Source organism: Gavia stellata, chromosome 5, assembly GCF_030936135.1.
Source record: "Gavia stellata isolate bGavSte3 chromosome 5, bGavSte3.hap2, whole genome shotgun sequence".
In the NCBI taxonomy this organism is placed as follows: domain Eukaryota; kingdom Metazoa; phylum Chordata; class Aves; order Gaviiformes; family Gaviidae; genus Gavia; species Gavia stellata.
Window position 1 is genome coordinate 49835576 of NC_082598.1, and position 26741 is coordinate 49862316.

Below are 26741 nucleotides of genomic sequence, written 5' to 3' on the forward strand. Positions count from 1 at the left end.
TGAATGGCTGGGAACCATAGCAAGGCATGAAGATCCTTTCTGTGAGACGAGGAGAAAGGAAAGAAAAATAGGATTCCCCACTGGAAATGCACGCTTGCCTTTTTGGCAAAGGTCTGATCAAATATATCCGTAACTAGGTATTTCAGTAGTCACACTCAGCAGAGACAAAAATCATACCCATTCTGTGATAGGCATCCCACTTTCACACTGGCTTTAGGACAGACCAGAAACATGGACTTCTACAAGCTTTTTTGGTCACTAGTTAGACATAGAACACTTTCAGAGCTATCATACAGTACATTTCTACCTACCAGATGCTTGCTAGACCGCACAGTTATGTCCAACACAGTAGAAGCATGAGCTGTAAGCTTTCACTGTTTTTCATGGACCACAGCACCATCATCTCCCTGCCTCTTAATGCATTTTTCCTTGGGCACTGCTCTCTCATAGAAACAGTACCACACAGCTGGCTTAGACTCCAGGACCAGGCTGACTCTTGTGAGAATTATTTAGCACAATTTGACCCTTTGTTAGAGTTTCAAGTTGGTGTTTAAATCTTGCTTCTCCCTACATTAATTATGTAAACTCAAATAGTTAATATAGGGAATTAATTGTACTTTTCAGTAGCTAACAAAAGAAACAGATTAGGACAAAATAAGGATATTTCTCTACCTCATTTTTTCAGTCACTGAACATCCTTTGTAATTCAATTCAGTATTAAATCCAGCATTCTGCCTGGGCATGGCTTCTCCTCCGCATTATGGAATTTCCTCCTCTCCTCTGCAGTCACTTCCCTTACTCTCACTGTTAAAATGCTCTACTCTAGCTCTGCAGCAGCACATTGCTATGTTCCTCTCTCCAGCCCATGCCTTCTCAAGAACGTCAACTTGAAAACTTTGTTTCACCATTTGCAGTTCTCTCTTTCAGATGAGTGACTCAGCTCCCCTACAATATGATTGGCTGCCCATGGTGACCAAGACCAGACAAATGCATGTATTTCTTGAAAAATATACATACATACATGTATTTTCCCTTACTTGGTAGCTGTATCTGTGGTACAGTTAAACAGCAAAGTTTAAGTGAACCTCACTTGATAGCCTCTGAAAAGCGAAAGTTTCTTTGATCGCCTTCCCTAGTTTGGTCATTGAGCTAACACCCAGCGAAGAACACGAGAAAGGGAAAAAAGCAGAGAGAAGAGAACCAGGGAATGCTCGTAAGCTGGCTTGCAGTGAAGCGAAGTGGAGCTCATACTTGTTGCCCTGCCACTACCATCCAATGCTTGTACTAGGAGCCAACAGGAAGGTGTTACTTAGTCCAAGAACTCATGTCTACATAAATAGATGGAGAAAGTAAAAGGGCAAGAGAAGAAGAAATAGACAAAACTGGAGTTCTTAATAGAAATAGGAGCTGAAAAGCTTCACAACAAGCTTCTGGAAGAAGCCAGATCCTTACATGAAAGGTGTGTTTTAGCTGGGGGACAGAGGGAAATTCTCATTTCCTCTGTGAAATTTACTGAGAGCCAAGTCTAACTTTTCTCCATACTGTGAAAGTTCAAGAAAACTGCTACTGCCTTAAGTTTTCCTGTATTTAGGAAATTTCAGTTTATAGGGAAATATTTCTCGTTTGTCTTTGCAACCATACTGCAAATCAGGAATCATCTGAATAAGTAAAGCTAATCTATTTTTTGATTTTATAAAAAGGAAAGATTTAATATATGCTCAGGAGACAAGAAGATAGTATTCTTACAAGTCCTTTTGGCCACCTGTCTGTACATAAGTTTAACCCTGTGAATTATTAATAAGTATTTTCATCAATAATAACATATGCAGCTTTTGCGCTATGGAAACACAGAAGGCTGCAGTTCTGGCTTTTGCACTCGGCCAAGCTCTGCTGCAGAAAACTCATTTAGCATCACAGAACCATTTTGGCTGAGATCCTGAGTTGCTCAGGGCTGCAGAATTCTTTATAATTCCCATCTTGTTTGCCTATGGAACAGTAATTAATGATTAGCAGAGACAACAGCATTTGCATTTTTGTCGACAGAAGCTGTTTCAAGTTTTCAGACTTAATCCATCTTAGAGATGCAGTAACAGCAGCATATATCCATATTTGCATGCACTCACATTTCAAAAGAAATTTCAGATTAAGCTACTGTCCCTACTGGTATTCTGGCTTCTCTTGTACCTGCACTAAAACGATATTCTTTATTTCATCCATGAAGCTGTGCATCACACAAGCTTCAGCCAAGATTGCAAGCCAAGCAAGGCTCAGAAGGGTAGTCCAGTGCAACAAGTAGTCATTTTCTCTGCCAGAAGATCCAGCTGTTAGCAAAGGTAACTCTATCTCTGTCAGCTAGCTCTCCAGCCACTGTGGTGCATTGTATCTAGGCTGAGAAGGGTCTCACTGCAAATTTGAGATAAACCTTACTACACAGGGGAGTGGAGGCAAAGAAAAGGAAGCAGCAATCTGATCACTTGAGCAAGAAAGCACCTTCTTTTAATCAAAGAAGAAAGCAGGCAACAATCACAGTTAAACAAACATGCTACAATACAGACTTGATTCCTGAGAAATATATTGGCAATAGTGCAATTCACAGCTTGGATCAATTTGGAGATGTCCTTATAGGGCTCCCATCATCTCCCACAAGGACTATTTGAAAATGCTTGTTGCTTGGCAAAACTCCAAAGATCAAAAATGCTCCTCACCACAAGTATATTTGTAAGTCCCAGGGTGAGTTATCTATGGCAACACTAATTCAGCAGTATCCAGAATAAAAAAGCTTCCAAATTTACCTTTAATCTTCTAACAGAATCCAGACTTCCAGAAGCTCTCATCTCCCTCTATCCCATTTCTTCTATGTATGAAACCACCTCACACATTTATCAACTTAGTACAGTGGTAGCTAAATGTCATCACACACACACAAAAAAATTGAGGGGGTGGAGAAATCACACATTTGGGTGCAGGGAGAAAATTCCTAGTTAAACAGATACCCACTGAATACAGGGAATCTTCCATTTAAATATTTAACCTACATCCATGCTGAGTACCTGAACTTCCTTCCTGCTTGTCTTACCCGGAATGGTGTGTTGATTCGGCTAGTAAGTGTATCTAGGATATGCACATTCTCATGTCGGTGCAGCAAAATAAAACGGAGGAAAATCTTGAGGAGGGCTGGCTCTGAAACACTACGCAAAAAGAGATCCAGGTATGCAGTAGTAGTCATCACTTCTTCCACAGTCACCTACAAGCAAAAATGATGTAAATGCAAACATACTGCAACAAAACATCCATCCATCCTCTGCAACTGTATACCTGGCAAACACTCTAAGCTCTCCATGCATAACGCTGTCACAAAACCATTGAGGTCTTTGCTTTCAAATTTGCAAAGAGCATGCTTCTGAATGACTCACAAGCATTTTCAACCCATTTCTTATCTGTCTTGCTTCCCCAGGAAAAAATCCTCCCCCAAACTGGCACCCCAAATCTCACATATACTGAAATACAAAGAGCCAAATCATGCTAGAAGCTCCCCACCACCTTTCTGCCCACATCAGCTCTTTTGCATCACATTTCTGTCATCCTTCAGAAGCATTTTCAGATGTTGTGGATATCTGCATCTACCACTTTATTAAAAATAAGTGACAGAGCACAATCAAAGCACAGTACAAACTCATGGTTCTAGAGCTTTAAAGAAAAAAATCCCCATAGCTATCCAGAATTTTGGCACAATTTTCCTTCTTTTGATTTTCCCACAGCACAATTTCTCATCTCACTCAATTTTTAAAAGGGGTATGTATATGCATACATACACAGACAAACCAAAACCCAAAGTCTTTGCTACTATTTGTATATCAAAATACAATTGAAATAATCTGTGCGACATTTGCATACCATAACCCACACTGCTCTGCTTTGGCAATCCTTTGGACCTTATCTATTCACAGTATGAACTGGCAAAGCACAGAAAATTCCAACGGCCACCTCTGCACCATGCACTGCTGTTGCAAAGTCAGCTTTTTAAAAATAGTTACCCAGGAACCTAATAAGCTTAAGTGCACAAAGATAAACCCTTAAATACAAGAATCTGCCTATATGAAAGGAAGTATTAAACATCTTTTGTTTAGCAAACTTAGCTGGATAAAAGAAAAGACTGATTTTATTAAAAAAAAAAAGAATCAAAGCTGTCACTTAAGAGCTAAGAGGATTTAGAAAATACTCAGAAGGGCAGCATTTACGTAACATGCTGTAAATATTAAAATCCCTGTTCCGTTATGCTGCATGTTAGCCACGTACAGAGTAATGTCATGCTGCCAATGTTCTCTTGAAAGCATTTAAGATCACAAGCTTCTTCTGGCTGGTTACACAGAACATAGGAATGCTGTATGCAGCCTGCAGACCTTAGGGAGAGAGAGCACCAATAAGGAGAGCAGAGAGAAACTCTAAAGTTAAGGTCAATGATTCACTCTCATTATGAGGCTTCATTCCAACACTCAGCTACACCATCCTTAACACAGTGGGCTACTGCTTTCATTTTGGCATTAGAAACAAAGCACCAGTGAAGCAGCAATAGTCGAATTTTTCACCAGGATGGGAAATAAGTTCACCTTCTTGTTTTATTGCAGTAAGGTTGGTCAAAATCAAACATTAAAATATAACAGTGAAAGGAAAGGAATGAGGCACACTTTCACAGGATCTGTGAACTTCGTAAGACTAAGCAAGCAACAGCTAGACATATTTTTCTAGATCTGTAGTTATATGTTCAGTGCTGCCAAAACCAGAAATCAGAATATAGTTCTTTCAGAAAATAACGCCTATTAACATATACTCCAACTCAGAACACAGCTTATGAATTCATTCCACCTCCTCCCCCACAAGCATCAAGTGAAAAAAAATGAAGTTACTAGGTTAAGCACCCCAAAGTTACAAATTGCCAGAATTAGCACTGTGGCTACAGTCCTAACTCAAGTTCTGTGTTACTGTAAATATGATAAAATGTGCTTATGCACATACACGCACTTTTCCATAGGACTACTGCCACATTTCAACCACCAAAAAAAACCTGCTCAGGAAATGAGCCAGGGTTGTAAAACAAAGGAAATTGTTTCTGGTTGCAGCCAAAATTATTATTCTTTTTGCAATAGCCAAAAGGTGTGGGGATGTGTAGGGTAAAAAAGAATGGCTTTCTGATGAAAGCTGTCAACTGTCGCCCTGAGAACTGGCTTTTTTGGTTTGTTTTTTTATAGCAGCAAACTGTAAAAAGCAAAGCCCAAGAAATCCATCATGTGACATCATTATGACAGCATACAGTTCATAGAAGAGTTTAAACCCTCTGCCAAGGAAAGGCCAGACAGAAGTAATACATCGTTACGTCTCTGTGTCACTTCTCCTTCATCCTTTATGGCGAAAAGGAAGCACGTTCTTGGCCTGCAGGTTTCACAGATGTTCGCTGACAGCAGAGGAATGGGCCTATATATATGTATAAAATACTGAAGCTGTAAATGAAAGCAAGAAAAGCCAGCAGATTCACAAGGGCAGTGACCTTTTTCTGAAACTGATGCTCTTTGGACAACTCATCCTGCATTTGTATCAGTGAGAGAAACCCGTATGCTTTTCAGAGTGCGAATCATGAATGAAACAAAGAGCAGAAGAAAGCCAGCTAGAGACTACTTTAGAAAAGAAATGTTCAATTCTGAGAGCACATTCAGTGCTCCTAACAGCTTGGGGACTAGACGAAAAAAGAAATCATGCTTACCATAGCCAACACTTCACTGATACCACTAAACAGAGCTAGAAGCACCAACCAATGATTAATGAAGCCAAAACAGTTCACAAAGGAGTTACTTATAAGCTTTTCAAATCTTAATTGTTTGAATTGAGGTTTTCTGTGCAGGGTGTCACATTACACTTAATTTTCAGTTCTTCTTGGAAAGAAGTTGCTGAATTTGCTTAACCATTTTCTGAGAAAGAGGTAAGAAGACTAAGTTTTGTCAAGATTTGAACTGATTTGTAAGAATCCACAACACTCCTTCAAACTTTTGCAATAAATGACGCTAGGATCTATTTCGCAGCTCACTGCGCAACACTCAAAGCAGGCAAGTTAATGCTGTACAAGCAATTTTAATGCTATCATGTTCTAGAACTTCCAGTGCTCTCTCAGCAGCCTTTGTGCACAATTTGTCTATACGAACCAGCACAGAGACCATCCTTCTGCTTCCTTACAAAAGCAAATCAAACAAAAATATTGCTTTTCGGCATTTGAAATGAAGCCACATATGCAGCTTAAGAAAAAGATCAATTAACCTGGCAAGCAGATAGCTGTGCTATGACAATTATATCTCATTTTACCACATGCATTCTGGGTTTGCTTCTCCCTTTTACCATATCTGACAGTACGTGTAACTTCTGAAGGTTCGGGGCACCTAGAGAAGCGTTCAAAAAGGCTAATTTTAGCTCCATGAGGCGAATTTTCCTTTTACTCAATGGGATACATTAGCCTGCTCTGAATGAGCCTCTAGAGAACTCAGTTTTCTGCAATTAACTAGAGAAGGACATTGGAGAAATGAGTTACACTAGGCAAAAACCAGCCTTGGCAAAAACCCTTTTAACTCTGTAAACCTTTTCTACAGATTGCATTATACATAATACATTGAGTGTTGAAAGTGAGACTCGTTCAATTTGTGCAGTTATTATTGAACATCTCTGTTTTCTAAGATATCAAAGTCACACTATTAAGTTTCATACACACTACTTGCTAGTTGTCTCTCCTGCAACTAATGTCTCGTGAGACAGATTTGGGGAAAGTAGGGAAATACTTTCTAATACATTCAAATCTGTACTTAGGTAAACAACAAAAAAACAAATGCTCCTAGAGAACAAAACATTTACTACCCATGTCAAGCATGTCCAGTACAGTGAAATCCTGAGGCAGTGTACAAAAACTTTGTATCATTCACAGAATCATTAAGGTTGGAAAAGACCTGTAAGATCATCAAGTCCAACCATCAACCCAACACCACCATGCCAACACCACCATGCCCATTAAACTATGTCCCACAATGCCACATCCACACGTTCCTTGAACACCTCCAGGGAGGGTGACTCCACCACCTGCCTGGACAGCCTGTTCCAATGCAGTAAAGAAATTTTTCCTAATATCCAGCCTAAACCTCCCCTGGCACAACTTGAGGCCATTTCCTCTTGTCCTGTCGCTAGTCACTTGGGACAAGAGACCAACACCCACCTCTCTGCAACCCCCTTTCAGGTAGTTGTAGAGAGCGATGAGGTCTCCCCTCAGCCTCCTCTTCTCCAGACTGAACAACCCCAGTTCCCTCAGCTTCTCCTCATAAGACTTGTGCTCCAGACCCCTCACCAGCTTTACTGCCCTTCTCTGGACACGCTCCAGCACTTCAATGTCCTTCTTGTAGTGAGGGCCCCAAAACTGAACACAGTATTTGAGGTGCAGCCTCACCAGCGCTGAGTACAGAGGCACGATCACCTCCCTGCTCCTGCTGGGCACACTGTTTCTGATACAGGCCAGGAAGCCCTTGGCCTTCTTGGCCACCTGGGCACACTGCTGGCTCATATTCAGCCAGCTGTCAACCAGCACCCCCAGGTCCTTTTCTGCAGGGCAGCTTTCCAGCCACTCTTCCCCAAGCCCGCAGCGTTGCGTGGGGTTGTTGTGACCCAAGTGCAGGACCCGGCACTTGGCCTTGTTGAACCTCATCCAATTGGCCTCGGCCCATCGATCCAGCCTGTCCAGATCCCTCCGCAGAGCCTTCCTACCCTCGAGCAGATCAACGCTCCCGCCCAACTTGGTGTCATCTGCAAATTTACCGAGAGAGCACTCAATCCCCTCATCCGGATCATCGATAAATATATTAAACAAGACCGGCCCCAAAACTGAGCCCTGGGGGACTCCCCTTATGACTGGCCGCCAACTGTGTTTAACTCCATTCACCACAACTCTCTGGGCTCAGCCGTCCAGCCAGATTTTTACCCGTCTAAGCCACGAGTCACCAGCTTCTCCAGGAGAATACTGTGGGAGATGGTGTCGAAGGCTTTACTGAAGTCCAGGTAGACAACATCATAATGTAAACATTGATTACAGTATAATTTGTCCAAGTTAGCTTTTAGCTAGCCCTCAGAATTGAGGTGAATGTCTTTGAAAGGATGATAAAAAACAAGCCAAAACTTTCACACTTCCACAAATCTGATATTTAATTTGAAAATTCTTTACCTCTTATAATTCAAATATCAAGAAAAACACCATAACAAAGAGAGATGAATAAAATTAAGACATGGTAGTTTTATAGAAAAGCTTTTGCTAAGTGAGTAAATTTCAAGCTATATTTTTATAAAGATATTTCAGCAATATTAAAATCCACTACGACCACAATAGCAAAATTAAAAACCCACCAGCAGCATCCTTTGTATTAGATCCCTTCTACTAATGGTAAAGACTAGAGATATCTCTGCATCTAAGATAGAATTGTAGGATTGAAAATGAAAAATTAGTAAAATCCATATCCATTGCATTAATCAGACCAGTATTCTACCATTTCTATTTTCACTATCCATAGCTGTAACAATTAAAAGTTGTTGGACTTTTTTTTCAATAAACAACTTTAAATTTAAAGTGTCTATCTAAAGATATCATTTAAAACTTGATCCACATGTTTCTCTTTACAACAATCCATTGTTATAGATATTTTTTAAGATGTAGTCTTCTACAAAAGGGACTACATGAGAGTCTTCATAGCCAGACAGATATTTGATTAGAGATTATTGAAAACAGAAAGCCACTTTTAGCCTTGTAATACCCTTCTCTAATTAGGTAATAATTTTTAGGACATCTTTTCTCACCTCCTCTGATGACTGATTAGATGGTGAGGCAGAACACTGTAAAGAGATCCAGCTTTTACAAGTCACTGTGCCAAGTAATAGCAAAGAGCCAGAAATTACTGTCATTGCGAATTCGGTTTAATATATTACACTCGCTGTGTTAGACCAATTGCACTGATTCTTTATTACTGGCTATTTTCCCTTGGGATCCACACAATATATTTTCTAATTTACAGCTTCATGCCCTCTTACAGGAAAATGGCTATCATGATTCCTCCTTTCCTTCACGTTTCCCTTCCTTACAAGGTTTTCATATTGCCTATGAAGAGACCATGAATGTTCCTGTTAGCACTTATCCTCTAGATCCACAAGCAGTTTAAACCTCAGTAAGCCTCCTCACTGATAAAGAATTCCAACCATTCCCACTCTCTTCTCCTTTCTATTCATTTTCAGCTTCTTGCCCCCTGCTTATAGTGGCAGAAGAGTTCATGCTTCGCTTCACTGCACAGTGAATCAGCTCAGGGAATTGATTCAGGTTAAAACTATCCAGGAAATAAAGGTGAGTTTTAAGCTCAATCAGTTTCCCATACGTCTTTTGCCAGGACAAAGAGAGGGGGGATAAGCGGAATCGTGGACAGAGGAAGTTTGAGCACTGGGGGAACCAGAGAACCAGAACTGCTCCAACTTCCCTCAGCTTACGTCTATAAAATGATTGAGTTTATACCAGGTTAAAATTCAACTCAACTGCAGCATTTGATGCAAACAGCGAATGGCACCTTTAACATATATCCACTCCGTAGCCGGTAAAACTAAGTTTTGTAGCTATTGATGGGCTTCCTCAAAGCATAAGACTATTCAAAGTTATCCAGTAACACTTGGTTTACACCTTTTTACAGCAGCTGTCCAAATGCTTTTCAGTAAGGTGAAAGATGGTATTATTTCTAAATGGGAACTGACAGTCTTTACGATATTTATAAAGATGCTCCGTCTAATCTGTACAGTATCATTTACAGGTCATTTCCCCCTAGCTGAGCTGTGTCATCATCAAGCAAGTGTTATTGAATTATCACAGTAGCATACCATGTTAGAGGTTTTTGTTTAGATGGGTTAGTGCGCAATAGAATTGATGTCCATTGACAGAGCTTATTTGACAGGACCATGCCAGAGCTTCCACAGAATGGTTCTGTTCACTTGGCCAACAGCAATGTTTTACACTAAAAAGCTGGTATGACTTTCCATTATTCAAATTAAAACAAGCCTTCCAAGTAGAAAAAAAATTATATTGTAGTAAGCAATTAAATGCCATGTAGTATAGCAGAAAATGCTAAGACATTAAAAATTTTCTTTTATATAATTTGTCAATTTTTTAGTACTATCTTCAATAAATTGAAATAACACGAATTACATAAACACTCAAGATGTTCCAAATAGCTATCTTTGTCACCCAAATTCTCTGAATGCCAAATTAAAATTAAATCATATACACTTACAGGAAAGAGATGCATATAACCAATCTGAGTTGTATCAAAGGTAACATAATATTTATATATACCACTCTGTGGCTCCTAATTATCTAGCACATAGTTTTGACTGCAAAATACATACATATTAAAGACCACCTGAAAAGGATTTCACTGATCAGATTTCTGCAAAAGTGCTGCGACTACTTAAAAGAATAAGGTAAACAAGCACTTTCTTCTACCAAATATATAAAGACTAAAACAAGGCAATATGGCCTCTAACAGAAGCAGTAAAACTTAGACTTCAATAGGGTTATTCTGGATTCACCCTGGGATTTCAACTAGGTTTTAACTGAAGAGAAAATTAGCCTGATTTGATTACTTGGACTCTTGTACAATATGGCCCCAGAAGACCTTATTTTTTCTGATAGAGCTCCAAAAAGTTAGTTTTGAAAGTGAAGCAAGAAATAGCCAATGAGATACGTCACAGATATTTAATGGTAGTGCTCTGTGCCTGAGCAGAATTATATCTTCTCACTAGTATTTTTCTCCTAAGTACCTAGGGAAACCTGGGGAAGAATGTACAGAATTGCATAATTTCAAGTTGTAACTGACATGCCGTCAATAAATACCAGTCTTTAATTAAGAACAGATTCTGCCAGGTAGTCTTAATCTTCTTAAATCCTAGATACTTACACCAGAAAGAATAAAAGATGGTTTGGGCAAAAATTTAAATCATGGATTGTTACTACAAAAAGAAAACTACCAAATTAACCCTTTCTTCAGCTCTGTATCTTTATGAACAAAATATTTTATTCCTTCTGTTTTTAACTGAATTTTTACAGAAATAAGGAATTTGGGACCTTGCATAAAGACAAACCCACCTGAACAATGTCATTGAATCACTTTTTTCAATGTCTCAATAAACTCAGATGTCAGAAGTAAGGGAGGTAACTCTTTTGTAAAAAGTACAATAAAATCCAGACAACCAAAGGCCAAGACAGGGCTATCCAGCACAGCCAGTTAATGCATATCCCTAGCTCCATAATACAAATCTGGGCTCTGTCTACCCATTCAGTTATGTGCAGCTTCTGAGATATGAACATATTTCTCAATCGCTCATTACACCCGTAGGTGGGATAACCCACACAAAGTGACAAGACTAGTCCAGACAAGGTATAAATTAGGCTACAAGAACATGCTATATTTAGGATACTTCTCTTTGAGAAATGAAGTTAGGGAGTCATAAACTTGAGAATGTTTGGGTTATTTAAGCACATTGCAGTTAATCTGCTACATAAATAACCTTCACGGAGTTCACTGTGAAAAACAGGTTATTTCAAGCTAGCCAGATAACCCAACCCATTTGAAACTTCCTTAACTGGGAAAAACACTAACTAGCTAATTCTTTTTTCAACTTCATACTAGCTTCCTGAGATAAAACCATAAAAATCACACCAAGCAAAATATGTTGGTCTCCCCACCCCCGACTTATTCATAGAAACCCATCTCTATCCTCAACACTCTTGTACTGTTTCATTCACACAGTGAACTGTGTACATAGTACATATAGGGAGACAATCTGCAAAAACTAAAAAAGGCAGAGCTCACTACGTAGTTCCATAAATGTTACAGACATTTCAAGATAACGCATATACATATCTCAAAGCTTTAGAGCACTTCCTGAAATTCTGAACTACTTTTACTGAAATTCTGATGCTACTTTTACCAAAAGCCTTGTTTGATAGTCCAATGTTTTAAGTTGGGAGAAGAGAAGGAAGTCAAGCAAAGGAGACAGAAGGTCTGCATGGATGAACTAGGAGCTCCTAACAAATCTAAAACATAAAAAGGAAGAGATGGAAGCAGGGACAGGTGACCCAGGAAGAATATGGAAAAACTGCCTAAGTGTGCAGGGAAAGGATTAGGAAAGCCAAAGACCAGGTGGAGTTAAACAAGGGGTTTGACAGCAAAAGGAAGACTATGAAAAATATGCATTTGCTGCTGAATGGGGAAGGGGACCTGGTGACAAAATACATGGGAAAAGCCACGGTATTCAATGCCTTCCTCACCTTGGTCTTTATTGGCAAGATTTGCCTTCAGTAATCCCAGGTCCCTAAAATGAGAGTAGGAGTCTGGAGCAAGGAAGACTTACCCTCAGAGGAGGGGGATCAAGTTAGGGAACATCTAGATGAATTGGACATACATGAGTCCATGGGGCCTGATAGGTTGCATCCCCAACTGTCGAGGCCACTCTCGGTTTTTGAAAGATTGTGGCTACCAAAGGAGGGTCCTGAGGACCAGAAGTAAGCACACGTCACTCCAGTCTTCAAGAAGGGTGATCCAGGGAACTACAGGCTGGTCAGTCTCTCATTGATCCCTGAGAAGGGGATGGAGTAAAACCTCCTTAATACATTTGGAAATGGCCTCCAGGAGGCGGTGGTGACTGGGAGTAGTCAGCGTGGATTTACAAAGGCAATCAAGCCTGACCAACCTGATAACCTTCTACGATAAGATGACTGGCTCAATGGATAAATGGAGAGCAGCTGATATTATTTATCTCACAAAGCTTTCAAGACTGTCTTGTACAACATCCTCATAGACAAAATTATGAAGAACACACTGGATAAGTGGACAGTGAGTTGGATCAAAAACTGGTTGAACTGCTAGGCTCAAAGGATTGTGATCAACAATGCAAAGTCCAGCTAGAGGCCAGTGATGTGTGGTCTACACTGGGGCCAATACTGTTTAATATCTTCATTAATGACCTAGATGATGAGATGGAGTTGCAAGTTTGTAGATGTTACAAAACTGGGAGGAGTAGTTGATAGACTGGATGGCTGTGCTGTCATTCAGAGAGATCCTGACAGTCTGAAGAAAGAGACAAACAGGAACCTCATGAAGTTCAATAACACAAATTCAAAGCCCTGCACCTGGGGAAGAATAATCCCAGGCACAAGTACCCACTGGGGACTGACTGGCTGGAAAGCGGCTTTGCAAGAAAGAACCTGTAGGTCCTTGTGGACAAAAAATTGGCCATGAGCCAGCAATGCGCCCTTCTGACAAAGATGACCCACAGCCTCTTGCGCTGCATTAAGAGTATTGCTAGCCGGTCAGCGGGAAGCATCCTTCCCCTTTATTTAATACTGGTAAGACACATGTAGAGTGCTGGGGTCCCCAGTACAAGAGAGGTACTGACATACTGGAGAAAGTCCAGCAAAGACCCACAAAGATGATTATGGGATGGAGCATCTATTGTATCAGGAGAGGCTGAGAGAGCTGAGAATGTTCAACCTGGAGAAAAGAAGGCTCAGGCAGGATCTTATCCATGTGTACAAACACCTACTGGGAAGGAGCAGAGAAGATGGAGCCAAACTCTTTTCAGTGGTGCCCAGTGAAGGGACAAGAAGCAACGGGCCACAAACTGAAATCCAGGAAATTCCAACTGGACATCAGGAAAAAAAAAGCAAACAAAGACCACACACTTTTCTACTGTACAGGCGGTCAAACACTGGAACAGTATTGCCCAGAGAGGTTGCACCATTTCCAGCTTCAGAGATGTTCAACACCTAGCTGGACACATCCCTGAGCAACCTGCTCAGCTGACCTGCTCTGAGCAGGGGGTTTGGACAGGACAATCTCCAGAGGTGCCTGCCAGCCTCAGCCATTCTGCGATCCTGTGAAGACACAGGAGGAAGGAGGAGACGGGCCAGCACCTATCATCTACAATATAAGCTTAATTTTAATCCAAAAGCAATTTTAATCCAAAACCCTCCTTGTACCAGACATTTTGTTCATATCTGAATACATCAGTTGCAAAGGCAAACTGATGTTGCTGTTACTCCATGAAGGATTAAAAGCTAATAAGACTATTAGCTACACAATTTATCTAATAGTGCTTGTACAGCTGTTTGGCTTATTTTATTTTATATACTTGAATCAACTAAATTTGATTTAGTGATCAGACAGGAAGTCATGTTAGCATGATTTGTTTATGCTGCTGCTGTTGCTTTGAACAGAAATCAAGTTCTATCACACTGAGATCAGAAAAGATTGAAGACTTCTTTCCTAGATGTCTACATTCTTGACTGGAGCTGTCTTCGCAAAAACAATAAATACAAGTCTGTGTCTTGCTGCAGAGCAATTTTTTTCCTCAAAACATTACTTCTTGAAGAAAAACTAGAATATAGTACCGAAACAGGTCTGAAGTAGTATGCCTAACCAATAGTCATTCAAGACCAGAGACAGAAGCTTATCTCCCTTCCGATTTTTGCATCAAGGTGGAACCATGGGTGCCAGATTGGGTGTGGGATGTTAAGGCTTGAATGTCACATGAGGTCTGGACTCCCTTCCTTTCTTCCATGTCTATCACCAAGAGTTATCAGAAGCAGCTGTTCTATACCAGTTAAATTCTAGAAATAAGATTTATAGGAACACCTTAGGAAGATGTACCAATAATTATCATCTCTTCTTACCACCCGTCTTTAACCTTCCACAGATCTGTCTTCCTAATCAGGTATTTATATCATGATCCATTATTCATTGTATTGGAACTCATAAGACAGAATGAGTCAGAACAACCCAAACCGAATTATTGGATAAAAACTAAAGTCTTTAGCCACAAGTAGACTTTAGGATACCAAACCAACTTCACTGAAAAAAACCCCAAGATCCATTTAGTATTGTGTTCAATGAAGGAACTTCTGTTTTAAAAACCATCACGATGCATCTGGCCTTTCTCTCATTTTGGCCCTTCAAAATTTTTTCTTAACCTAAAAGTTAATTACAACACTTCAGTCCCTATATGGGTGATACAGTTTTCAAAACCTACTCCTCAACTTAGCATGAATATTTTCAATGGCAACTAGAAATTATTTTAATGTATGAAAGAGCTGTTACAGCATAATTATCTGTCTTAGTGCATAGACATCTGTTGCAAAAGCAAAGACGTAAAATACTTATTTTCTGTTAAATTAATGCGGGGCACAGCACAGAAAGACTGAAGAGGTCAAATGCCCCTCTACTTACTTGTTTCCTTTTGCTATGGAGTTTTGGTCTCACATATGTGAAAGCCTTGTATCAGATCCACTAGATGGTGCAATCCATCTTCTCCATTAAATGTGTTTGAAGTTTATACACATAAGTAGTTAATTTTTAAAGAGGAAAAAGTCAAATTTAACGCTAATCAAGGCAAGGTTTGTTACTGGAAGAACAAAGCACCAAACAGAATGTTGGGGTTCAGGAAAGACCTAGGCTTGAAACTCACATATGTTAGCAGCCAACATCTCCATTTTCAAGAGAAATACGATTTCACCCAATTCCAGAGTATATAAGTGAGGTTCAACAAAATTTTCATCACATGAAAAAAAGTAATCAGAACAGCATGCTCTAAATGATTTACGTAACATCATCAGGGAAATAATCAACCCAATAGGGGGTTAGCAGATCTACTGACCAATAGGAATGGCGTTCAGCAGCATGGTAGTATTCAAAACAACGTAAAATTTGTCTTAAGTACTTCAGAGGTAAAAACAGTACCCACTAAGACTAGAATCCCACAGCTACTTTCTGATATCTCCCTTGTTATCCATAACCTTGACCTAAAGCTGGTTAGCTTTTCACTTCTGATTCTCATTCCCAGTCTTGGTAAGGGATTAAGTCAAGATATAGAAATAGCAAAAATTACTGCCAGGTAAGGAGGTGAACTATCTCCATGACAGACTACAGACTTGATCTGGATTGCAGCCAAATTTTATTTCAGCCCTCGCCAAGTTCCCAAATGTTTGAGGTCTGCCGAATCATTGAAGATTCTGTACTGCTTATTACTTTCTTGCTAAATAACTATTTACCATGAAGAATTGTGTGCACTGCCAAGAGAAGTCCTAGACCAGAAAGCAGGGTATGGTGTTTCACTGGCCTCTCAGAAAACAGAACAGGTGCAGTGCTTTCTGCTTGGCAGGCTTGGTAAAAATTAGTAGACCTTCAAAAAGTAATTTATTAGTCCTCTCCTGGAAATTTTTGGTAGATTTTTACTCTCAGCGATTCCTACTTTTTCTCCTCAAACAAGGCGTTCTTTTTACAGGGCAATGAAGACTGTTAATTGACATATTCTGCAACAGTTGGAAATGTAGTTTCCTGCAGCCTAACAAAAAAAAAAAAAGTAATTCACCAAAATCAGTGACTTATTTTGCAAAGGATAGCCCCTAAAAATTCAACACAAAATTATTTTTTTTTCTTCAAAGCAACATAAATTGCACCCTAATACATTAGAAAATTGATACCAAACTTCATTTCTTCTCCACTTTATGAAAATAGCTCTACCAACTGTGATAAGGAACTACAAAACAATACAACTTTGCTAAAATTAGCATAATATTTCTTGACTGAATGTTTTCCTTGTGGGCCTTTTCCTTTTGGAAAACATTCATTTGGAAAAAAAAATCCTCATGGAAATGTGTCTGCCATGATGAAGTGTTGTGTAACAGGTCACTGCTTTTTTCATGATAGGTCAGCCTAGTGCAACAAAAATATTTTGGTTCTTCATTTCACTTAAGAATTTTAAACATTTTCAGAAATACCTATATCTTGCTTAATAATCTGTATAGTGTAAATAGAAAGTATGGAACTAAAAGACGGTAAGTTAGCCTAGAAACTTGATTATATGGAGGTCACTACTGACAGTACATTTAATAGTAACTTTACACAGAGATCATCCATAATACTTTTGCCCATTATTATTTCATGTCATGCTTGCATATACCACTGACCTTATGGAGTGCAGGAGCCATTACTGGCACCAAAAATCCATTGTAAATGTAATTCACAAGCTGATTACGTATCAAGGGATGTGCCACCTAAGAGGATGGGGGAGAGAAAGACACAGAACAGTTCCAGTGAGATTTAAAACAAGACAGGCACAGACTACTATTACCCACTACCAAAACCCCTTCCCATTTAACAAGGCGTGTTCATTTGTCCTTCTCACCAGCATTTGCTACAATTCAGGTTCTTGAAGATTTTTCCTTCTTCAAAGAAATACACAAACTATGTTTAATTACAGTAAGCCTGACAAATTTAGAGAACAGGGCTTTTCAATCTCTCTGCATGCTGACAAAGATGAATGGATGGACAGAAAAGTGTGTATACCCATGCATCAAAGGAAGATTTGAGATTCTAAATTTAGCTCCTGCAACCTCGTCAGGGTCACTTGAAGGTGGATTTGCCATTGTTAACTTGTCTTCTTACAAGAAGAAAAAGCAGAACAGCTGCTTCCCTATGGTTCAAGAGTAGGTAAACCAAAGCGCACTCTAGCTATGGGGTAAATGCATACTGTTCACATGCCCTTCTCCCAACCACTGTAAAACAAACAGAAATTAAAACAAAACCTACATCATTCATTCAATAGGTTGGTTAGGAGCTTTAAAAAATGAACTGTTATTAGAAGCCAAAAATTTACTGTCAAAATGAAGTATTCATTTTGTTTTTACAAAGAAAACATATTATCAATTCATACATTTAAAAGAAATTTGATAAAAGAAAAAAAAAATCCATTCAGAAGCATTCTAAGTTAATATATTCTGTTTGAAGTTCACATAGAGACTGGAATGTCACAGCCTACATGTGGCCACAAATATATTCTCCCACTTGCAATTCTTCGCACACTTCCTTTATTTGTAACCCTTACTTTGGAAAGGGGAAGAAATAAGGGTCGCTCTTCCTATGCTGTGATCCAGGGGGAAGTACTAAAGGACAAGAAGTCTTGGCTACACTGTCCCTTTTTAATCTCCGGCCAAAGTTTTTGGGTTAACACAGAACAAGCCACACCACAAAGACCATTCCATGCACAGCAAAAATTCCTGCAATAATTGAGCTTTCAATTCAGCTGAAGAAAGACTATAAAGACACAATTCAAGCAGCAGTCAGAAACTGCTCTTTCTGCATGTCAGCTGAAGACCCTTAACCGTTTTGAGTTTCTTTGAAAAGTGGTACTCTTTAATTTGTCTGTAGTAACCTTTATATCAATTTTTTCAAAAAAGGTATCAAATACGACCTCCTGCAAACGTAGATCTGTAGCAAAATTCTGCTTAGACACCAAAATGAATATTGTTTCCTCTTTATGTTTAAATATGCATGTTAAAAATCTTGTATATTGCATTTAAAGAATGACAGCTACTATTATTTTCGCGTGTTCAACGCTTCAATAATCAGTTGCTTTACTGTATTTTGCACACGTCTAAAATGTATTTTTTTTTACAGTAAATGTGACTAAATCTTCAATCCTATTCAGCACATTTCTTCAAGTAACATAAATCCACAGTTTCTGTAGAATTTATATCATATTTTAATAAAATACTGGACAAGGGTTCTATAGGGGTTTTTAGCCTTAAAAACAATATAAAAAGACAAAAATCTCATTTCACATTTAGATTAGAGAAAAAAAATAGTAAGGGATCAAAGCCAGGAAAAAAAATTGTTATCAAGAAATAATCATTATGAACAGAGAGTGGATTCAAAACAGGCCAATCTAAAACGAATTTATATTCCTAGGAAGATACCTAAATTCTGCTTGGAAAGATTTTTTTATCTAGTACTTGCCAACAGGCAAAACAGACTATTCTCTTTTGTATGCTATTATGAGAGCTTAGACAAACACAGAATGTTTTTCAACACTTAAGTATATAAAGACTACGTTTTCCCACACGTAAAGGCATTCAATTTTTTTTAGTATCAACACTGGTATTAAAGTGCAATAAACATTTTTATTTTTGTTTTTAAAAGCAGAAAATCCTCCCAATTACACAATGAAATGTCAAGCCACCAGACAAATCTACTGCTTTCATTTGAAACATTTCTCACCTGAAAACCAAAAACATATTAATTCATCCTTATAACCAGGACAAACAGCACAAAACATTAATTTTATAAGCAACTTATTTTAGTGTCACTTAAAAAGTCCGTGCCATTAATAAAAGCAAATAAACACTATAATTTACAAACTTCTGCAGTATATATAAAAAACCTACTACTTCAAAGGGACAGGCCAACTCTGCTGTATTACCTGTATCACAGCATTGCAAAATTCAAGGGAATTCATGAATTGTACAAGGGCTGGTGACAAAAGCCAGTCATCTTTCAGCAGACAGTGCCACTCTTCTCCTTTTTCTTCCAGCTTTGTAGGCAAAGATGAATAGAGGCCACTTAGTCCTGTTGCTAGCACCTGGATTTCAAAAACAGAAGTTAACTTTCCAACTGTCCATCTGCTTGAACGGCAATGCCACAAATGGTTTCTCTTAGTAGTTTTAGTAACATAAGAGTGTTGAGATTAAATTAATCTCCTTTTGAAAGAGTTCTGTGACAGAAAGACATGAATATTTTAAAAAGCCTTCCATATAATATCCTTCTTTCAAGAGCCAGTATTTAGGAGAAAGTGATGGAGAAAATCAGGTTGTCTTATATTTTTTTTAATCTGAAGTTATAATTTCTTTTTAAATACTTCTAAAATAGTTTTACACTTTCCTTCACTCCCTTCCAGAAGAAGCCATCACTATCATGTAACTACAGCTTGTCTTTTGTTGGTGATTTGAATGTTACACATGCCTATATGAAGTGATTTAACTCGGAAACATGAAACATTAGAAATGGAGGAGGAAGTGCCCCACCAATAAAAGTTAGATTCAGCCTCACACAGACCACATATATGTTGACTTTCATTCCTAGGCACTTGAACTCAGCTGAATCCACTTAAAAAATTCTAGCTGTTCTTAATTTCTCATTTTCCTTTCTTACTTATTTGAAAGTGGGGAGGGAAGAAATAAAAAAAACCCTGAAATAAGTTACAGTATAGACATTGTTTCCAGTGATATTAAGGCTTACAGATAATTTATGTAGAATATATCACTGAAGCACAAAATTGTATTTTTAGTTACAATTTTAAAAGTATATTTCCAAAAAGGTTTTTTAAATTTTACTGAGTATGTCTCAAGCATTGGTAATTTCAGACCAACTTCTTAATAATTAAAGTTATTTGAAGCTGGAAACTTTCTAAATATTATTTATAACTCTTATCCTCTGACATGATTTTATGCAACCTCAGGATAATTTTTAAGATGATCCTCATTTTAATGGGAACATTAAGACTCAGCCTGATGGAAATCTTTTTAGTTTTCATTCAACAGACTCTTGTAAGAATTCTTCCTCTTTCTGCAAAGGACTACTTGGCATCTACAGGGCTAGACAGTCAAAGCTCAGATGAAACACAACTGTTTTATCCATTAGAAAACAAAGAGTTGACAAAGTGCAGGTCAAAGACCAAAGAGTTCACAGGAGAGGATTGAGGTTTTGATCACACGCAAGCATAACCAATTATAATTGCTAACCCATCCAGTCAGACAAAGGCTGTCTTTCTGAATGTTTTCCATTCCTAAGTCACATAATTTTGAAGATGGATTAATTCTGGCATACATAATTAAGCCAAATATTAAGGCGGGGGGGGCATACTGTGGAAAATTTACTGCTTTAGCACACTGTGCTATTTTTTATACACATATATACATAGATATATAAAGAAAGATGCTGGAGATATGTTAAAAAAACTAAGAAGCTAAAGCCACTGAGCAAAGCTTTATTTGTACAATCACATTCTTCTATAACCAGACTCTTTTTTGCTTTTTCTCTCTCACGGTAGAAGAGCTCAAAGCAAAAAGTTAGAAAGACCTTACTAGGCCTATAGAACTACCTATACATAACCTACACACACTTACACTCACAAACCCAGGCTTCAGACGATTCTAGGAAGGAAAAAATTCTGAAGAACGAACTTGAGTTTATTGCGTTACAGCCTGTTAATTAATGCACACTTGATTTTCCATTGTCTGCTTAAAATTTAATTGCTATTCATAAACACATACTTACCCTCTCAGTAAGCAATTTGATTTTCAGAGATGTGTACTATCCACATTTCTCCTTCATACGGAAGTTTAGTCCTTAAGCACAAGAAACTGACCTTGAACAAAACATACTACTCTCCACTAAGAGGAGCAGTGAACTCACAATCAGTCAATGTCTTGAAGTGAAGAATTCTTTAGTTTTTCTGAGTTACTGAAGTAAGAAGTGACAGATGTAGCTGCTAAAATCTGTAAAGTTTAAAAAGCTCTTATTTTTGCTATGAATTACAACACAAATGGCTTTAAGAAATTATGCTTCTAAAGCACTGAGACAGAGAGTAGCCACTGGAAGTAATTTCATCTCTATGAAAATTTTCAAATGTTTTTTACCTAAAGTATATGGTATAAACAGGATTTCCATTTGAAATTACTAACAGAACTCTTCACATTCTATAAGCACGCATATAAAACAATGCACATGTATAGACTACATTACAGAGTTTTAATCAGTAAAATTATAAACATCAATAAAAAAAATCTAAAAGGGAAGGAAATGAATGAGTTCATGTCCTGGAAGGGCAAGATTGGTTTTATTTTTTGTTTTACCCAGAGCAGTGTCCTTTTAATCTTCCCCCAAGATTTGTGATGTCAACCCTACATGCTCATGTACTTTCACAAGCACCTCCAGCAATTTCTTTCTCACCATCAAGTCATGAGTCTCTGCAAACCAGTCTCCTTGATTTATTACATTCTCTTGACTCACAGAAGACACTGACTGACTACGTGATTTGTAATCCCAGACACATTATATGATTAAAAAGTGTTGTTAATATATAATCAATTGCTATCTGGCCAGTTCCTTCCCTTTAATAATTCCCTTTCCTCCCACATCCATAGTCTTTCTATCTCTGTGCAGCCTCAACTTTTCAAGGACATTGCAGAGCCATACCTCCTCCTGCTTTAATACTTGCTTTCCTAAGCTGTGAGGTATTTACAAATACAAAGTCTTATGGAGAGACTTTGAGATGCTATCCTGCTCAAAATTCTTTAGAAACATTGTTTTCTTATTATAAAGCTGAACAGACAATATCTTCAATCAGGTTCAGAAAACTTTCAGGTCAAAACAGATAAAAATTATATGGCAGAAAAACCTCTGTAAAAATCAGAAAACTTTGCCCAATAGTTTGTCTCCACATTCTGTGTTAAAAACATTTGTTAGTGCTCTATCTTACTGCAGCCTGTCCCCCTCCTTTATAGTTTATTCACCTACAGTTTTGAATACTACGGACAATCTGGTTTTAAAAAGCTACTAACCAAAGTTAGCTCAAAAAATAGTATCAAGAAAGCTTTCAGATTCACCTAACATTGATTCGGGTATATAAGGCAGCAGAGATTTATGGCCAGACCCCGTCCCAGGGCACGTGTATACTACGCAATAAGGCGTGATAAAGAAAACCCTATCTGCTACCAACCAATTCAGCCTCAGAATCAGAGGTAACATCAACACAGTGCCAACCAAATGCCACTTCTATCAGCACAGGACTGCGCTAGCTGTTTTGCAGGCCACATCTGCACTGATTTGAGTGATATACAGCAATGCCACTGACACCTACAGAGCCTTCCCCCAGAACAAAACCTGTTCCTTCAGCTCATCACACTCAAACTCAAAAAAGATGTTGTGCTAGTGAGCTACTTCTATGGCATTGCATTAAAGTTTCATTATAGACTTAGGCCAGTCTCATTACTGTTCAGAAAAGTCTGATTTTAGCACATTTTGACAAGAAGCCTTCCTAATTAGAATGACTGTCAATCATGGCTCCCTGCTGTTTGAAGGTTAATATAGTTGGCTTTTATCTTCAGTGTAAAAAGGCTGTGGGTTTTTTTTTTAATTAATTGGAAGATGTAATTATGGAAGTTATAGCATGGATCCAATAATGGTATCTGTCTCAGGGACAGTTTGAGAATCAAGTTCATCTTTAGCAGCATCTATTAAATAAGGTCAACTGGAGTCTCTCAGCACAAGAAATTCAATGCAATATTTACAACTGACAAAGGACACCATTTAGAAGTTTTGTTTTGGAACTTGTAGGCCTCCTCCAGCCTGCAAACCTGGCTCTGCCCTCCTGCTCAAAGGACATAGTAATCCCAGAGTATATGGAAACCTACGGCTGGAATAGCTGTCATGCACTAATGCTTAAGGCAGAGATTCTAATGTTCTCTGCTCTAAAGCTCTCTGCTGTAGTAGCTATGTAAGGCTCCCCTCCACTTTTTTCTGTCATTTATTAAACTAAAACGCAAGCCACGCAGAAGATAAAAGAATCAGTCCAAAAACTGGTACACAAGAGCAACTTTTCTACAGAATGATGTTTGGTTTTGAATCCATCCATTGCAGATCTCAAACTGATTTTTGTGATATGGCATGAAGAAGCAGGTGTTGTCATGTTCGTTCTGCTCTAGCTTTAAAACTGCTGTAGGACAGCTTTGTTTGTTAAATTACATTATCTGCTTGTTTAACAGCAAAGGTTTTCTATTCATGTAGTAAGACTGATTTGCCAGATGTAACAACGCAACACTTCTACCAAGTTTTAAAACAGAGTACAACATAGCAAGATGGTGTTTTGCCCGAGACGGCCATAGAAACATCCAGTTCTGTGACAAAGAGTAAGTCTCCCTTTTATCTTGCAAAAATATTACATTTCTGTAACACTCAAACTATCCTCACACTTATTTTTCAAACTGTTGATCTGATGTTACAGTGTGGCAAGCATGGCCTGCTTAAGCTAGCACTGCCACCAGAAACAACAGCCTCAGAACATCTTGTTCCCATTTCTCACTCCCTTTACCTCCAGAATCTCATAGAGGACTCAGACCGAGAAAGAACAGGTTTCCCCCCCACCAAGTTCTGCTATAACTTCCATCAGTTTCCCAATTCAAGTCACTGTGTGACTGCAAACACACTTGTGCTGGCCCAAAAGCACAATAAACTGGTATGGAAACAAGGAGCAAGACTGCATTTGGCAGTAGGGCTGCCTTAAACAGCATTACAATTAGTGAAATAGCTGTTAGCAGAAACAAATGTGTTACAACACATCTTTATCAAAAATGACAGAAAAGGATGAGAGGAATACAGGGGAGACAGTTTAGCATTTAAGATCAAGCAAAACAAGCACAACTTACTGGGCAAAAATAGGTGTTTTCTGCTATGTGGTTTGCAACAACGTTGTTTTCTGCTGACAGAGACATTATGAAAAGAAGCGCGTCACGGGCCTGTTGGCCTACTGTTCCTTCTCGATGGATGAAGGGAATCAACAGGGAAAATATGAGGAAATTGGCAGCTCCTTGGTCCTCGCTGGTGTGGAAAAACAGCTCTAAGATGGAGGGGTCTTTGGCTATTATAGAGCAGAGCTGGTTCAAGAGGACGACCAACTCTGTTTCCACTGTTGGAGTGGTTGTTCCTGAGCAGGAACTCAACAACATCATCAAAGGCTTCAAGATGGGCTTGTGACGCAGCAAAGGCTGATGAGACTGCGTTACTAGCATTTCATACATTTTAAGTTGCTCAATTTTTGTCTCATCGGTGAACTCTCGACGTAGGCTCCAAAGAAAAAGCTTCTCCATGATGTTTTCTGAGACCACAAACTCTAGAATAGGCCCCATCGAAGCATCCTTTGTTTGCTCCTCAATTAATAAGAAAAGCATGTGCTCCACATAATTCTGAACAGTGCTGGCCTCATCAGGTGAAATTGCCCCGTACTTTGCCTGAGTGTTTTTCAAAGGATCATGCTTCTCTAAGATTTTCAGAACCTAAAGAGAAACAAATAACTAACAAGATTAGTTTTTTGAATGCATTTTTAAAAAATATGCACTTACCCCTATAAGAAAAAAAAAAAAATCGAAACTCTTCACAGAAAAAGCGCACTCTTTTTACGCTTTTAGTTTTTGTCTGTCAAATTTTCTAAATTTAAAAGTTTCACATTTGGCATGCACAAGACCAAAACATAATGCTTTTGTTCACTTTTTTAATAATCACCTAAGTTTGCCACTTGTCTTATTGCTGAAAACTTGGGGTTCTCTGAAGTATAGATAAACTAGATTCCCTTAGCCTTCAGAAATTGAGTTTCAATGATGTTTGAAGTTTCTTTGTCACAGAGGACTGAAATCAAAGGGCCTGCTCTTCAGCTAGAGTAACTATGCTCAGGAGTATCAATATCATGAGATGATTTGCAGTACTAAGAGTAGCAGAAGCCCACAGAGCTGATCTTTCCTTGCCAAATCTTACATGATACCAAATGGCCACTGATGCCCACATACTCTTGCAACATTCAGTATAGACTTAGGATTGAATAACAATTGTCATCCCAGCACTTATACCCCTGAATTAAATTCTGTTCCGCACACAATCAGTGAAGCTTGTTGTCTATGAAACAACCACTGTCTTTAGCCTCTTTGTGGAGGATAATTGCCACAAAACCACAAAGGAACAGCGGCTCCCCTAACATGACAGCATCACTAGAGTTAAGTGAGAAAAGGTGACTCAAACAATGGCTCCTCTGACTCTGGAAACATGTCAGAAACACCACTTGTCTGGCTTGCTTCTCAGGGTAGCCAAAAAACAGCAAAAGCGGCAGCACAGATATCAAATTTACATAAACTGTTAGTTATTCATATTACCGAAATAAGACTTATATTATGGTGCTCAGAGCAAAACATCTTTGCCTAAAAGCAATTATAATCCTGATGTCATGTAAATAATTTTTAGAATATCCTGAAGTGCATAATCTACATCTATCCATAATAAACAACACTGCATACAGCTTTGTACCACGCATCTAATATACAAGAGATAGGCAAGCCTTACCCAGCATAAGGAAAGGAAGCACAGAGGTTTGCAACAGGGTACAAGTCACAGTGAATCACTAGGAAAGCCAGTAAGAAGATCTAGGGCTTCCCTAAGATACTACCATGTCCTACCACTTTCCATTTAGATGCAAATCTGTACTTCAAAGTGTGATTAGTAAGCCTAACCATGCCTTGAACAATCAATAACCTTTGCGTTTTAAGAAAGTTTCAGTGTCATCTACTACATTCTGCATGAAAGACATTTGCTTCTGAGCAATTCAGGTTTATCCCAAAAGAAAAAAATGAAGCAAATTCCTATTAACACAGCCTACTTCAAATCAATAAAACTAATTAACATTACCTGTGCCCAGTGTGTTCTAAACACTATCATGCATGTTTCTGGGTCAACACCCTGCAGGCTCGGAGCCTGCCGATTTTTGCTGATGCTGGTTCCAGAGGACATTATAAATTTTCCAAAGGTCAAGCCAACTAGGCCATGCTGGATTTCTTTTTAAAATCCTGTAGTTAGCTACAGACGTTCAAGCATCATGATGAGATTCATACGGGGGTTTGAGCTTTGGTGTCCAAAGAAATCTGTTTAAAAAAAAAAAACAACCTCACATATACCTATGCACATCAAATTATAGTGTATAACAAAAAAGAACATACTTAAAGAGAACACTAAAATCTTTTCTTTTAATTCAGCTTCAGGATAGAA

At 38.5% G+C, this 26741-nt stretch overlaps 1 protein-coding gene across 1 annotated transcript in view; it reads right to left on the reverse strand.

Annotated features, from left to right (window-relative positions):
- FHIP1A (FHF complex subunit HOOK interacting protein 1A) overlaps positions 1-26486 on the reverse strand; it is a 38811-nt gene extending 12325 nt beyond the window's left edge. Inside the window, exons 1-5 of the mRNA XM_059818106.1 lie at positions 26385-26486; positions 24362-24988; positions 19360-19518; positions 17069-17155; positions 3077-3244 (exon numbers count right to left, since the gene is read on the reverse strand). Of these exons, the coding sequence (XP_059674089.1) occupies positions 3077-3244; positions 17069-17155; positions 19360-19518; positions 24362-24988; positions 26385-26486 (1143 nt within the window). The remainder of the gene's footprint in view (positions 1-3076; positions 3245-17068; positions 17156-19359; positions 19519-24361; positions 24989-26384) is intronic.
- Between the last annotated feature and the right edge of the window lie 255 nt (positions 26487-26741).